Here is a 16,739-nt window from a genome sequence, read left to right on the forward strand (position 1 = left end):
CAGAATTAGGTTCTTGCTCTGGGAATAGCTTACAAAGCCTTACAAAGACATCAGGAAAAGTTTTGTGGGTTTTTTTTTTTTTTAATTTAAATTCCACTATTCATTTACCTTCTGTGATTTGGTTATGTAATGTTAGCACTCAGAAAAGAAAAACAGGCAGGGGACCTAGATTTGTTTCAGTTAGGAACAACTGAACACGGGAGAAGGTGAACAAAGGAAGAGGAAAAGAATGAAGTGGAAGAGGAGGACAAAGAGCCACTAGGGGGCACGAAAATTCTTCAGCATTCTTGGCCATTATTCTGCCTATTCTGGGCCACAGGGAAAAGCAAACTGTACCGAAAATTATGTAAAATACGGTCCTTCCTCAAACAATTGGTTGGATAAAATAAAAGTGTTTTCAGCAATTACTAGAAGATCTGGGCTAAAGCAGCCTTAAAAATACATATATAAAGGACAGCTCAGTTGTTTGAGGATGTTGCTAATAACAACAAGGTCGTGGGTTCAATCCATACACTTAAAGGTTGGTCTTGATCATTCCTGTAGGTCCCTTCCAACTCAGAATATTCTGTGATACTGTGAAAGACATACCAGTTCAGGCATGAAGCTATTCACTTTTGGAGGTTTTTTTTTGCCTTGGTGATGCCTGTGGACAGAAAACTTAACCTGAAACCAGACAAAATACTCTCATCTGCATGAAGTTAGAGAGGAGTTCTGTAGGACTGAAGAACAGCAAATGCTATTCCATATCCTAGTAAAGCTTTATTAAATAAAGACTATTAAATCCCCTCCCACCTAACAGATGGTTTAGGATCCATTATAAAGAGTCTCTCAGTAAAAGATACATAGCTTGAACTCTCCAAAGTAAATAGAAAAGCAACTACGTTTAACTATTCTTGGAGCATTTCTGGTGACTCTTAGGCTTTAATTTCAATACTAGCTGAGATCTATGAGATCTAGATTCTGTGCAGAGAATTCTTAACAAAGTTATAACTAACACATAAACATTTCATTCTGCCCAGTATATCTGTTATCAAACCTAACCCTTGCAAGAGCCCTCTCTGCCACTGCAGTGGCTCCAAGTAATTTGTATAAGCATACAGAGAGAATAAGAATGCAGAAATCTGAAGGAAAGCCTAGACTGCAAATAAGAAAATACCTGACCTTGCTAGGCTTCAGCTCCTTTACTATTGGTATAATGCTCAAAGAAGTTGAGTATTGCAGATTAAATTTTTTTAAAAAATCAATTTACAAAAAAATCATACATACATCTATATTTTTTTAATTACAAGTGCTTATAAAATATCCAGATGAAAACTTCCCCCAAATCCATTTATATCTATAAAGTATGACATTTCCAAATTAAAAAAAGCATCTCTCTTGCGGTGTTCCAGAAGGGAAACAAAGTGTCCTATACACTTTGAAAACTGGACTGTCCTATTTATTTCACCAGGCCACAAATAAAATCTAAGACATTGTGGGGCTTATGATAGGGGTTTAGCTTCACCAACAGAAAAAAAAAATCCTCACTAAAGATAAATATCAGATTAACCCAGCTTTGTGTTCATGTTCCTACTGGAAGGGTCAATTAAAAGTTTCATTAACTTGGTTAAATCCTGAAACTTGCAGAAAAAAGCACCAGGATTGGCACTTAGCACAACTGCAAACCAGGTGTAACAGCAGCACAGGAAGACCCTTTATCCTGGCAGCTGGCAAAGCCCTATTTCACATGTTGCCAAGTCCCCATATTAATCCACAGAAAGAAATGTAGCACATGTGAAAGCTGTTCAAATGGGTGGCATGAGCAAAAAATTGCTATCAAACCCCAACCTCTTCAACTCCATAGTTACACACAAGACTCAAGTACAGCACAAGAATTGCATTTGTTCTCCCATTTCATGAAGATCCAAACAGAGTTTTGGTAAAATAGAAACCTTTCTGTAATAGCAGCCATGCTACTTAAATTTCTTTTTTTTAACCTTTAGAATATGTGAAATTATTACTTTTATCTGTTTCTAAAGGTCAAACTACAGAAGCACAGCTTATCTGACATGTAAATTCACCATATACTGTGAGAAACTGAAATGACATTTTTAAAACAAAAGGCTAAAAAGAACACAGAGTGTAGGAATTTAGAGTTATGAATCACTTACAATAACACTTAAATCACAGCTTGAAGGAGCTGACAGCATTTTTTTGATCATTCAAGCTCCATTTTGTGACTTGCACGTAAAACTGCAGAAGAAGCGTAGTGCAACACCTCTGTCTCAAAAACCTAATTTTTCTTCAAAACCTTAGTATGTATTAATACTTGCCTGGGAGTTGGATATTTCTTTGACAGCATTCAAATCAGATCCTGAGCAAAAAGTGTTTCCTGCACCATGGATTATAAGACCTTTGCCATCCTTCCAGTTTTCCAGTTCAGCTACCCTCTCCTGGAGTTCTATCATCATAGTACCTGATACAAGAGGGGAGAAACAAAATTTTTAACAGGAAATTATTATCACCATCATGTTTCTTGTTACATTTTCCACCAGCAAAACCAAGTTGGAGTAAGTGATGGGCTTAAAATCACAAGGGACAGTATCATCTTAAATCCTGCACACAATCACTGACATACATTCGTTCTCCAAGAATGCGCTTCCTAAAATTCTGACGGATATTCTGTATGAAGGATATTTGTGTTACACTCAAAAAAGCCCCAAAACAAAACAACAAAACAAAACAAACCACAAAGAAAAACCCTCTACTTGATTTCTTTCTGCTTGCAACTGCATATATTCAGGACAGATGAATTTATATGCATCCATCCAGATCTGTCCAACTAGTAATTTTGAAGTTAATGACACTCCTCCCTGCCCAAACAATTGGCAGAGAATCAAGTCCAAGATGTACTCAAGGCACACTCAGTCAACATTAACAAAGGTTCCTTACTAAAAAGACTGTCTTTATAAAGTATATCATCCTAGAGTACTAGCTTTTTATTTCTTGTTTAAACACCCAGTTCATCATAAAACATCATAAACATCATATTTGTTTAAGTACCCTTCCTGACATGGGACTCTACAAACTCCTGCTTCTAGAGCTCATCCTTGACAGCAGCATCTTCCACAGCAATGGAGCATACCTGCATAAATTTAAAGCTCTTCCTCTCTGAATGCCTATGACTCTGTCCAGTTATATACTTAAGAGAAAACATTTACTGAAATTAATTTCAGAAAGCAGGGTACATACAGGCTGATGATACCTCCAGCTTTACTCTCTGAAAAGAATTTAGATGGACAGGCCTACATTCTTCAGATAGGAATGTGCTTTCGATTAATACTCTCAAGGACTCTCTCCTTTGCCAACAGTGTTGCTTTTTAGCTCTATGCCCTGCATGCACAGGACTCATCCTCTTCTGAAATTTCCCATTAGCAATCAAGCCATGTGACATTTATGTTTTCTTCTTGTTTTTTTTTTTTTCCTTACAGTTCATTAGGAAGTAAGTTTCCCAGTATCACATCAGGAGTAAACACTCAGTCAAGCACTTACCCCACCCCTTAGGCTTGGTCTCAGCCACTGAAATAACACAGTTTGACCCTGTTTCTGGTGGTCAACAATTAAGTGGACATTACATATTATATACCAGAATAGCACTGGGTTGGGGTTTTTTAACCAACTGTCAAGTCCATAGTATGATCCTCTAAAAAATCCCAAGAGTTCTGCTAGTTGCTTTCCCTTCTGTATTTATAATTTGGTCATGCTTTTTGTATGTGGCACATTACATCTGCTTTCACTAAATTTCACCCTGTTGATCTTGAGTTCTTTGTAGCAGCTAATCAAGATCACTTCAAATGCTTCTCCTCTACTCCAAAAAATATTCTTACAAGCTCTCCTAATTGGGGTCACATGACAATTTCAGCAGTTCATCTTCTGTTTCATCATCCAAGCCAAGAATGAAAATACTGAGCAGAACCAGACCTGGATGTGATTTTTGTGGGTCTTTACTTGAAATGCTTTTCCAGCCTTATGGCACACTCAACAACTTTTCTGCAAATGCTGCTGTTCAAACAGGTGTGCATTAACCCTGTGGATTTCACTTACTGCATATCAGCCTTCTTTAGTCTTCTTAACAGAAAGGTATTTGGGTTGGCATCCAAGCTTTGCTAGAGTCAAACACAGCAGAACCACTGGTTCTTTTAAAGCAAAGCAGTGAGGTATTGAAGAGTTTTTCCCACAGAGCACTCCAAACCAAGACTCCAGTTAACTGAAAAAATGCAGGATCTATATGAGCCTGTTACATGCAATAGCAGGGGACAAGAGGCACTGGCCAGAGCCTGTCCTCTCCTCCTGCGAGTGGCTCTTTTCCATTCCTGACAACACTAAACTATTACTTTACCAAGAGATATGGTTCCTGATGTTTGATATAATGAAGAGGGCACAACACTAAAACAAATCCTCATTCTGCTAATCTTAGTCTTTCAGTATGTGATACCACTAAATTCATGCTCTTTACAGAATTAATAATAATAATTTGTTTGCATCTTAACTATAATCTGAGAACAAATGTTTTCAAGTAAATTCTAAAAAATAAAAACCATCATAATTATTTTCTAATTCCTATAGGCTGGCTTTCTACTCTTTTAAAGTACATTCAAGTTTAGTTCAGTGAGAGGCTGGGTTGCTGAAATTGGTTCTACCAGGCTTAAACTGACATTATTAGCATTTGTTTCCAAAGAGACCATTTCAAACAGGTGGGTATCAGATTCCAATAAGGAACAGAAAAAAAAAAAGGCATAACAATCTCCATATCGCCCATTAGCAATTTGCCAACAATTTTGTTCTGGTTTTGATTTCGTGAGTTGCTCAATTTTAGAATAAATGTAATTCCTTTGAGATAAAAAACTGCTGTGTAAAGTAAATGCCTGGAAAACAGAATTTCTCTCAAAAGTTTAATAATGTTTCGCAGCTTTCTAGAGGGAGCATGCATAGATATATAAATTCACATCTGCCATTATTCAGAAGCTCTGAGACCCAGAATCAACAGAATTTGATGGGGAGGTAGCTGTATCCACAGGCTCTGGCTGATGAAGTCAATCAGGTTCTGCTGAGGCAATTCAGGGGTAGCACACCTCATCCTGCCCCTTGAAGAGCACTATTTGATACACAACTGAAGGCAAAGGATTAAGTTCCTGGTAGTTTCTCAGCAACTGCATTTTACAGACAGTAATGTTAAAAATGAAATTAAGATCAGTATAAATTAAGCTGCCGTACTATTCGTTGCAGCAGTGAAGGGCCCAGCCTGATTTTACTTCTACTCTCCCTCCCATAAAAGCAGAAGTCTCTAGCAGAGGTGTACAGCACAAAGAAGCAGCATCTCTTGAACGGACAGCAAGACTTTCCAGAGCAAATTTTTGGAGCTATTGCCTTGCAAAATGGAGTACACATCTCTACAGGGCTCTACACACTGCTGTAAAACAGAACTGCCTGATCCCATGGCTCATTTGTTATATGCTAATGAGGATCCACAACAAAGAAAGCTATTCATTTCCCCAGTGGGTTTTGTAGCTCTTCTTAGCTAGTGGAGCATCTAATTGACATACACTAATAAGTTATTTTCACAGCAGGCCTGTAAGGAGAGAAGAGATTATTTTATAGACAACTAACTGAGCCAGAGAGAAAATGCTAATTTGGGGTGCTTGACTCCAGATGTGTGATATGATTTCAGCACGCTAACATTACACAGAACATTGTATAGACAAATAACAGCTATCAGTTGCCTAAATGGCAGCTACACCTGCTCAGCACTGCCACCAATCACTTCTCAGCCCATCCTACCAAGCACATAGAAAATACATATTTGTAAATTTCTATGAAAGTCTGGTTTTAGTAATTTGACTATTACTCCTGATCTTCAAAGAGCAGAAAAACCCAATCTGCTCTCTCCTTTTGCTGTTAGAGCTCATTTCTCATGCCCCTTTCAACTTCCACAACACATAAGCTAAAAGCAGACAGTCTACAAGGTGTAGATTGCACAGTTCTGTTTTGAGTCAAAACCAGAAACCAATCTGTAGAAGAAGGAGAAACAACAATGTAACTGTGATTGTATAACAGCACATATGCTGACAGGGAGGCATGCAGAAGGACAATCCCTATGCTAACATCATTTAGCTACAACTTCTTAAGTTAGGAAATGATTTTATACATGAGTTTTTTAAGCGAAACAAAAGAGAATGCAGAAATATTTAGGTGCATTACTACCAGTTCTGCTGCACTCGTAGGTTCCTTTCAGCTAACAATCACTAGTGGAAGGAGTAGATTGACATTCTGCGTGTAAAGGGCATACTTTGCTAGTGTGTTGCAAAATGTTTGCTCACAGCAAAGGAACAGTGAGAACTGGGCAGGAAGACAAAACTGCAACAAAGAAATTTGCATGATGACACAAATGTATCCACTTCAAAATATTAACAGATAAAACCATTGTTATGCACAGCTCCAGCACATTCACACCCCGAACCCGTGCCACTCATATCTGAAGAGAGTGGCATAAATTGGAATAATCTAGATTATTAAGAAGAGACAGCAAATATACTCAGTTTGGAGAACAAAAACCTCTCATAATATAAGATAAATAAAACGGGGCACTTGGTTTTGACAGCTAAGTATTCTCCAGTGTAAAAGCATATTAAATAGATCACTGACCTGCAACAGCTGAGAATACCCAGCTCATCTGTTCTTTAATTAATCAGTTACTGATATTTAAGACATAAGGCAAATGAAGAAGAAATGAAAGCCAGTTTGGGTGAATGGAAAAGACCAAACTAGAGAAGATTCAGGTACAGGGAAGACTTTAGGTAAAGAATCAAAACGTAAACTCAGTCCTTCTTTCTACATCACCTACAAAAGACAGGTGGCATCTTCTCATGCCCACAAAAATGCCTGCCATATTTCAGGAGCAGTGATGACAAAATGAGAGGAGATGCAAGAAAGAGCTCAGTGGCAGAATTGTGCTAACACTTAAACAACACAGGGAGAAGCACATTCTGCAAGACAGTCCCTGTGCCACTGAGAATTTCTTAGATTTTTATGACATTTATAGCACAGTTACTACACAAAACACCAGACACAGCTGGTGTTGCTGCACAGCTGAATAAAACTTACACATTTATTCTTTTAAGTAAGGCATGGTAAGGCAGAGTGTTTCACTTTCTTTAGGCAAAATATCAAAACAGGTAACCAAACAAGAGAAAAACCAAAACCAACCAGCAATCCCATCAACTAATTAATACCTGTAAAGGCATTCATTAGCTTTGGGTTATTCAAAGTAAGTATTCCAATGCCATTGTCTTCTTTGGAAAGGTTGATGGATCCACCAGAAAACTGCTGAAGTTTCTTTTTTATCAGTTCTTCCTCATACCCATGAGCAGCATTATACAGTGACCTCTGTTGTAGTATCCTTTTCTTTGTAGTCTGAAGTAAGTTCTTCCACAGAGCAAGGGCCATTTCTGGAAATACACGGAGTAAGGGGAAAAATAATCAGGAAATTTCCTTTGAAATCCACTGCAGTCCTCTGAGAAAGAGGGGAGTATGACAGCAGAAACTAATATAAAGGTGATGTAATCATAACAGTTGACAGAAATTACTGCAAATTATATTTGCAAAGTTCTTGGTTTGAATCTATCCCCACTAATTAAACAGAAGGAGTTTTATGGAGTGATTTTAGCAGCTAACCCAGATACTGGCACCTTTTAAAATATATCCTTGTAAAATTTACCAAAAGAGTATTTGTGTGCAGAATATAAAAGAGGCTCAAGGACTACAGCAAGACTCTTACGTATTCCACTAGACCAATTTACTCTGTATTAATCTTCCAAACCCTTCCTCAGCCTTCCCTCTAAAAAAATACCAAGACCCTCAAACACCAGACCTATAATGGAGCAAAAATCCTGTCAAGTCCCACAGCCTGCAAGATCTGGATGTCCTGCTTTTCTGTAAGCAACTATTAGAGCAAGACCTTCCCAAGAGAAATACTTGAGGAACTTAAAAATTAAGAACTGAAGATCATTCTTATATCCAAGTCTGTTTCCCATCACCTAATTCCATTAACACAGTTATCACACCCCACCTTAAAACTAATTAGTCTGCCTAGCCCCTGACTGCTATGTGCTTTTCCCAGTCATCCCAGTAGCACTTTGAGTTGACCTCATTTGGGCACAGAATCTGTGCAGTGCTCCAAAGAATGAAAACTGTGCAACATTATTATGTATTGAGCACCATACTTCCTTTATACAGGTAATACCTGTAAACTATTTCTGTGTACCAGTATACCCATGGCTTATTCCTCTGCTATTTCTACTCTACAGTGTATGACTGTAGATCAGGAAATAACAAGAAAGTAATTATCATTTATTACACTTGATCTGCATCTCTGCCTTAATTTATTTGCCTTAGAAAGGGGTCTACTGGAAAAAGTGGTTTACAAGTGACCTGAAAGAAACTGAGTAAAGCCTGAACTGGAAACAGTTGATCTGGAAATAAAGTCATTTTAGAAACCAATCAGGACATGGAAAAAAATGCTTGTTATTTTGCAATTTAATAGAGTAGTCCTACCTTTGCCTCAACCTAATTTTTATTGGGCCTGTCCATTCAGAAGATGCTCATTGGTAGATGCTCATTTTTTTGATAACTGGGAAAAGACCTTCTTTGGTTCTGAATCATATTTGGCAGAAACAAGATACTTACAGAAGTGGCAGGCAGCTGTTGGAAAGTTTTTCTAAGGTGAACTCGGAACACAAGCACATTCACTGAGAGAGAATTTGGTGACAGCTATATTGTATGCTCTGTTCAGGGTATCCTACAGTTTACAGAATCAGCATTTTGAAAACCTTTGTTATTTACACATGATCAAGTAAATGCACACTAAAAACCACACACAATTAGCTCCTAATGAAACAAGTGAACAGCCCTGTCAGGTGAACACTTATCTTGTCAGTACCATCCCACACTAAACTTGAAAATGCTTCTGTTGGTGCAGGATAGTCCTCATCCACAGGGAGGAGGAGTCTGCAGAGCAACCACACTATGGGATGTGAAGGAACATGCAGCAATACCAGGCAACTGTGAAGAGTCATCTATGCCAGTGGATTCATACCCATCCTGCCAAATGGCACCCACCAATACAACAGGATATCACAAGCTCAACACAAAGAAACTGGTAAGGCCTACACAAATCTTTGCATTATAAAATCATCCACACAAGAAATTGTAAAGGGATGATTTTTTAATATCTGTTGACAAACAAGGCATTAATCTGTCATGATGAACTTTTCCAAAGTGTAAACCAGTAAAACTAATTACAAAACTTAATCAAGTCTAATTGAAGATTCATTACTTCATAAAAAACATTTCCTGACTGCTGCTACACCCAAACACTCTCCATCTATGCACATTCTAATAGTCTGCAACACTTCAGCTTCCACTTTGCAGAGCTTTTAAAATTTTATTTAAAGAGTGAAAATGGGTTTCTAAAGCTCATTTCTCCTAATTGATTCTTTTTATATTCAGGCTCTCAAGAGAGAGAGACAGCCTTCCCTTTTCTCTAAACCTCAGTAGTCATTCCTCAGCATATATTAATGCAATAAAACTTTCCATCCAGCTACTAGTTTTTGCTCAGCAGAGAACAAACAAGAAATACATGGACAGTACAGCCCCTCCTTGTAAAGTATACCTTGAACAATCAGCTCCTAATTTTTAATGACTACAAGGTGTTCCAAATTCTCATATAAAAACAGACTAGCTGGAATTCTCTAGGAAGCACCAATGACTGGCTTGAAAGCAAAGAGGAGGGGGAAAAAGAGGCTGTTCTGCTAACTTGACGACTTAAACTTCTTTCATGACTTTTATACACTACTGAATTTCTGATGACAAGAAATATACTGAGCAAAACAGACTTAAGATATGGAAATTTTATTCCAATGAAAAAAGAGTCTGTAATTTTCAACTGCGTGGTTATATGCATTAACAGTTCTTTAATATTATCACTATGGTGATAAAGAACAGCATCAAGTGTGGGATTAGAAAACAAATTGGACACCACTGCCTGCTGATCATGACTCATTATTAATGACTCATGCAAGGTATAATCTTTGAATTATTTTCTTTACAACCATCTCCTACAGTACTGGTAAGTGCCCAACACTATTTTTTAATAAAAATAAGATTATTTTAACAGTTTAGTCTGAGTGAGCTAAACCCTCAGGAAAGGCATAATAGGAAGAGCTGGAGCTCTCTCATTCTAAAGGGATTTTTGCTGATATCTGACAAACAACATGCAAAATTTCAATCAGTATAGAGCACTCATAATCCACTGCATGGCTGAGATTGATTATTTCTGTATTTCACAAGAAAGCAGTGAAAGACAGATGTTGCAATAACACTTATGATATTGTAGGACCAGCCAAGAGATATTTACTAACACCAAAATCTTCAGATTTTCAGTTTAATATAATCACATATATTTATACACACTTACAGGAATTGAGTCTTACTCTAATTTTAAGAAGGGAACATGCTATACCCATTAGCATCTGCAGCAAAGATAGTTTATGCACAGTTCCTACAATGAAAAACAAAAACCCACCAAACCTGTCGGAGTCTAGAACATCCCTCTGGCCACCCTGGAGGGTTTGGAGACCAGACAGGGGAGTCTGGGATCTGTACAAGGGGGTCAACCAGCCTCACACAGAGCCCAGGAGGACACTACCTCTGATCCCTGGCCATGGGAGTGGATGCCCACATTGTATGAAGAATCACAAGCTGAGAGAATTCAAAATAAGTAGTATTTAGTTTATCATAGAATGTAAATGTAGAATCTAGGATTTTTAGTATATGGGGTTGAAGAGACAAGATGGAGGAATTGGGGAGTGGCCCCTGTGCTCCTTGTTTTTGCTCTCGTCCCCCATTTTCTGCTGAGTTGGATTTTAGAGCTTGGTTTAGAGTAGAACAGACATGTTAGCATAGGTAGTAGGTATTGGTACAATTTTGTAAATAAAAAGTACATTGTGGACAGTGGTTGGGTCAGGGGTACTGTACATAAGGTGTGGGGCTCTCTGATCCGCCCAGTCTGCCGCGTGTCCTGCTCTGCTGGGGATGCCTCCCAGAGCTGAGAAAGAACTAAGATAAGGTACCCTGCCAGGGAGCCCTGGCAGAGCTGAGAAAGGACTGAGATAATGAAGAATAAACAACCTTGGAAATGTGCACTGGCGGACTCAGCTTGTCATCTCTACCTCTGGTGTGAAACACTTAGGGCAAAGAGAAGACAAAAAACCTTAGTACCTTGGGGAACAGCAACCCCAAGGAGAATCTCAGGAAAAGATAACCCTGAGACAAACCTGATAGTATAGGATAAGAATAAATGGTCAATTAGCATCTTTCATATGTTTTAAGTGCTACAGCTTTATATATCACTGGTGACAACTAAGAGAGAAGCCAACAGTATGGATATCAATAGTTGTTCATTCCACAGTTATTATACCTCTTACATAAAACAGCAGTTTAAATCCCATTTGGCACTCAAGTGATTTTGTAACACCCTTGCCTGTGGGGTAGCAGACTGTGGGTTCATATAAACACATCAAGTGCCAGCACTTCAGTACAAAGGACTGACACACATTATGCAAGAGCAGTACATGTATCTACATGCAGCCACTCACAATCTATGTATTTTTGTGCATGCAGATTATCAGAGATATTATCAGATTATCAGAATATTATTATTATTATTCTGACAGCCTCTGATAACTCTGCCAAGGTAAAATTCAGACCTCACAATGTTAATAAAACATAGTAATAATAGAGACACCAACATCAATACTCCCTACCTGAGTAGATTCTTTGGGAAACGTGTAAGTCTTGAACAAGGGTATCTGCCCTTGCCATTTACCACTGCTCTGTTGCAACCCAAATGTGTCTTGTAACACACGATGTATCAAACAGCAACCTCCAGCAATGCTGCCAGCTGCAATTGTCACTGAACATAAAGGTATTTGGCCAAAGAGGTAAGGGCTGCAACTTTCTAGATGAAAGGGTAGAAGAACTACGACAAACCAGAGAAGAACTAAATCTTAGGAGCTTGTATGCTCAAACAAGAAATACTGCACTACATAGCAAGTTAGATCAGCAAGTTAAAACACATAAACAACAAAAACTCCAGTTCAGAAATGGTGCCTGAATTATTGATACAAGTCAGGGAAAAAGAAAATGGGGAAAAAAGATGCAGGGATGTGTCTTCAATACATCAGAGAAATAAGCACACCTTTTCACCTGGGACAGGATGTGACAGGTGTGATGTGCAGATATAGATACTGGAAAAAAAATTAGCTGAATTTCTGGGTATAGATTAAGGTATACTTAGATTAAGCACAACAGAAATAAAAGGATTCAACAAACAAAATCCACAAAATAAATCTCAGGGAGGAGAAAATATTCAAATGGCATTTAAAAAGCCAATTAGAAAGGCACTTTTGTGACACTACCAAAGGCATCAAGGGCACTTGGTCAAGAAGAAGACAATGACTTGATAAAGACCTATGGCAGCTGCAATTTCAGCGACATGCACAGAAGTGCAAGAACAGGGAAGAAGAGTTAGAAGATGTGAACCGAGGATGATGATGACTCACAACTCAACCCTGTGTGAGTGGCTTGCCAGTCACTTCAGAAGGCATCCACCTGTACTAGGGAGCAGTGACCGTGACTGGCAGATGCCTCACCTTGTTCCTGCAGTGGCAAATCAATGGAAGTGGTGGCCCAGTACTGAGGGTTGGCACAACTGACCCTAGAGCATGAAAGCAGATGAAAAGGCAGAGTGATGAAGAAACAAAGCATGAAAATAGATCATTTGTAGGGAGAAAAAAAAAACAACAGGGAAAGCTGAAAATTAGTGAAAAAAACCCCCAACAACCCTTGGATAGTGGGCTGGTGTGTGATTATTGGGAATAAAAAAAAGAAAATTAATTCTGATGCTGGACAAGGAGAAGAGATTCAAAAACAAAAGGCCAGCTTGGTCTCACTGAAGAAGAGTCACTAGACCCTGCCTTCAGACACAAGAAAGTTGTAGTAGGGAGGATGTATACAGGATTCCTCTGTTGCCAGCCGCTTGTCACCACCCCTCACCTGAGGGTTACAGAGCCCTCCACCTACCTCATCCACTTATCCATCTCTACTTTCCTTCCATGATGCGTGGCTTAGGTTAACTTAAGCACCCTGTCCAACAGGTTCTCCCACTCTAATAATTACCAGATGAAGCAAGCTGAGGGCAGGCATGTCTCCAGCTGGCTTTGTCACTGCCGAAAGCAAGCAGTGAGCAGATCATAAGCAGGCTAAGGGATCAGCAGAAGAAAACCTACTGACAAAACATAATATGCAAATACAGAAACTAAACAAACCAGGGAGCTGAGGAGATTCTGCCTCCCCAGCTAGGGGACTGACCCCTCATGCCTTTCTCAAACTGTCATGGTTTTTAAATTTGCTGAGCCCTGTTCAAAATTTTAGTACATTGTCTCTGGCACCTCTACTATAAACAAATAAGATGGGATGAAAAGTTCCTCCAGTTCAGCAAGTTACTTTAAAAGCCTTATGATTCCTCTAAAAACAGGCTTTAAAAGTAGCTGGTATTTTAAAGGACATTTTTTAGCCTCTATATTACTGTTGAGAGAACAAAATATTTGGGCCTCCTACTTTCTAGATATCAGCACTGGAAACAAACTTTTTCCATCCAGAAACTGAGAGAACAAGAAGTGAGAACATGTCCAAATTAACTGACTGAAATGGCATTAAATAATATACATGGGAACTAAAAATTTACTGGGGGAAAGAAAAACCTTTTATCACTGTAAGAAAAATAAACCCTTGTCTGTAGTTTCAGTTTTAAGCTGGCTGACCATTTACACCTCATTTCTGCTTTTATCTCTGTTTTTTTTTTTTTTTTTCCTTGTTGTTTTCATTGTTTCTGAGCAGCCCAATTCTGGGCATAGCAAGCTATGGCTTTCCAAACTATTTGTTCTTTGTTTAGTTTTGTATTTTTTAAACATCCCTGTAGGCTAGAGTTTAGACGTGAATTGTCTTTCTGTCCCTAAACAATTCATTCTCTTTTAATCACATTTTAATTATTTTGAAGAATAGTAAACAAATCACAAAGAAACATACTGAAGTCCACAGTAAAAGGATGCAAAACAGCTGACAAAGGAAGCCTTTCTATAAATACAGATGATGCCACCTAAAAACATTTGATTTTGGTCCCCGGTGAGTAAAAGATTTTGAGTTTCATGGCAGAGGGCAAGAATCTGTTATCTTCTGCAAAAAGCACTCAAGCACTTTATTTTTTAATGCTTTGATCTGAAGCGGTTCTCTTCACACGTCATCAAAGGAGCTTTTCCAACAGTGACAGAAAACCCTTTTAAGTTCACTGCCCACTAGGTGTGTTTTACAGACCCTTTTACCTTAAGAAGAGCAGATGCACGACTTCACATGAATGGAAACAACCACAACCAACCCAACATTTGTCTTTCAGTCAACAAATCCTGAATCATAAAAGCATGAATTCAATTCTAGCTGTAACTGCAAATACTGATACTTTCCCAATGGTTGCCTTGAAAAATGTAACTTTTGTAGTCAAGAAGTAGTCTTGACTACAAAAGTTAACTCCACTTAACTCACTGTTCCTTACTATTCTCTCCTTACCACCACCACCCATAAACGCTCCTGCCGACAGCAGCACCAAAAACCATGTACCGAGGTCTGAACTGGCCTCGCAGCCACGATTCTCCTGTCCCCCTGTCACAGCACTGGGAACTGGCAGTACCACACCAGGAGTGCCTGTCACCTGCTTCCTTGGCTCCACACACCGAATTTCGGGAAGCAATGGCAACCTTCCTGCACCGCATCACCCTGGGAAGAATGCGAAGACTCAAGGGACCGAGGGGTGGAAGCTACTTCATCCCCAGAAGACATTTCCTGCTGTTAACCTGCGATGCCAAAATCTCAGCTAGAGTGCTGTTACATGTGGTCTGACCTAGAGAATCTTTTCTGACACTTTTTTTTTTTTTTTTTTTTTTTTTTTTAAAGACTTATGTTAGCTCAACCTGAAGGCAGGGCTCAGTGCCGAGCAGGGCCGAGGTGGGCGGTGACCGGCTGCTCCCAAAGCGAGACTCGAGGTGTCAGGCTGAGCAGGAGCACCGCCGACCTCTCAGCACCCATGAGGCCGCCTCGCCTGTGCCGCGGGCGCCCCGAGGCCTCGCAGGGAGCGGGACGCCCCGCGCCTGCCCCTCCCCCGGCCGCTGCCGGCGCCCCGCGCCGCCTCGGCAGCCCCGTTCCCCCGCAGAGGGCCCTTCTCCCCCCAAGGGCCGCGGGCAGCCCGGGCAGCGGAGCCCCATGGCCGGGCACTGACCCGGGCCCGGCACTGACCTGAGCAGCGGAGGCGGGCGGTGCTGCGGGGAAAGGGCCCCGCCGGGAACCGCTGCCGCGGCCTCGGGGCCGGGCCCGCAGCCGCCTGCCCCGGCGCGGCGGTGTCGGGGCAGCCCCGAGCCGGCCCAAGGGGATTAAAAGCCTCTTGAGGCCCTGGGAGCTGGGGCTGCCTTAGGGCCGGCAGGAAAGGTCTGCGTACATCCATAGAGAGATGACCCCAAACACATAGAAGTCAGCCTGAATTGAGGCAGTTTTAAAGCAAACATTCTTGTCAGCTCCAAGGTTGCTAAATAGCACATTAGCAGGTCGTCATTATTATTGTTTTCTGCACCCATCGCCTCCATCTCTAAAAAGCAAACCCCGTGTTTCTATCCAAGTGAGGGTAATTAGAGATCCTCGTTTCTCCGCTGGCTCAGGACAGGGTCTCGCCTCAGGTGGCTCAGGTTAGGATAGGAATCGCTGCCGGGAGGATGCAGCCTGCAGCAGGCAGGAGAGATGATAGCTCCCTGTCCGCGTCGCCCCAAGGACAGACTTGGGCTCCCCATTTTCACATCCATCTCTGTGTCCATTTACCTGTCAGCCCAAGTGGGAGCTCTTTCCCGCTGTGCTGTTCGTGGCCGCTGTGCCTGTCCTGCTCCAGGTGCCGTTCACCTGCACCCGGCTCTTGCAGCTGGGCCAAAGTGCTGAGCAAGACGCAGACTACCCTGGCATCGAAATGTCATTGTGTAAACTTGAGGCTGGCATAGAATGGCACTGGCACACACAGTCCTGCCCGCGGTGTCGCCAGCAGCCAGACCAAGGGAAAGCAATGGTTTCAATGAAGATCACTTAGTGCTTTGCATGTTGAAAGCAATATGCAAATATGAGCCAGTCTTTCTTTCTGTGTCTTTGTTGAGACACATACGTAAGATGACTCAGTTTTAAGTATTTGCAGCGTGACTGAAAAATGTATCTGGAAATACATCTTCTCCACCTTTATTAAAGCTCTTTTTCAATCCAACTGTCAATACAAATGTTCCAAAGTTGGCCTAGTTAATTAAAAATTATGATTGAATATGTAGGGGATTTCAATTAATCATTTATGTGGAAAAACAAAAGCTTTTCATGCTGAACAGATACTTTCAACTTTGTATTGTTCAGAAAATCGACGATGTGAAATGGTCTAGTTCCAGGCAGTGCTATCTTTATACAATAGAAGGATACATTTCCTTTTTACAACACTCTCTGCAACAAGCAGGCTTGCCTCTTATTTTTCCTTGGTGAACCTCTTGGGTTCACAAAGAATTTTTCCAGTCGGATTG

At 40.4% G+C, this 16,739-nt stretch overlaps 1 protein-coding gene across 2 annotated transcripts in view; it reads right to left on the reverse strand.

Moving 5' to 3' along the window:
* Nucleotides 1–16,192, reverse strand: part of ECHDC1 (ethylmalonyl-CoA decarboxylase 1) — a 43,437-nt gene extending 27,245 nt beyond the window's left edge. The window contains exons 1-3 of one of the 2 annotated variants that reach the window (XM_063389960.1): nt 16,012–16,192; nt 7,269–7,484; nt 2,313–2,455 (exon numbers count right to left, since the gene is read on the reverse strand). In XM_063389960.1, the coding sequence (XP_063246030.1) occupies nt 2,313–2,455; nt 7,269–7,482 (357 nt within the window). In that variant the 5' untranslated portion in view covers nt 7,483–7,484; nt 16,012–16,192. Of the gene's footprint in view, nt 1–2,312; nt 2,456–7,268; nt 7,485–15,438; nt 15,927–16,011 lie in introns of those variants that run through there. The other variant, XM_063389959.1, reaches the window with a different exon arrangement.
* Between the last annotated feature and the right edge of the window lie 547 nt (nt 16,193–16,739).

Source organism: Prinia subflava, chromosome 2, assembly GCF_021018805.1.
Source record: "Prinia subflava isolate CZ2003 ecotype Zambia chromosome 2, Cam_Psub_1.2, whole genome shotgun sequence".
Lineage (NCBI taxonomy): Eukaryota > Metazoa > Chordata > Aves > Passeriformes > Cisticolidae > Prinia > Prinia subflava.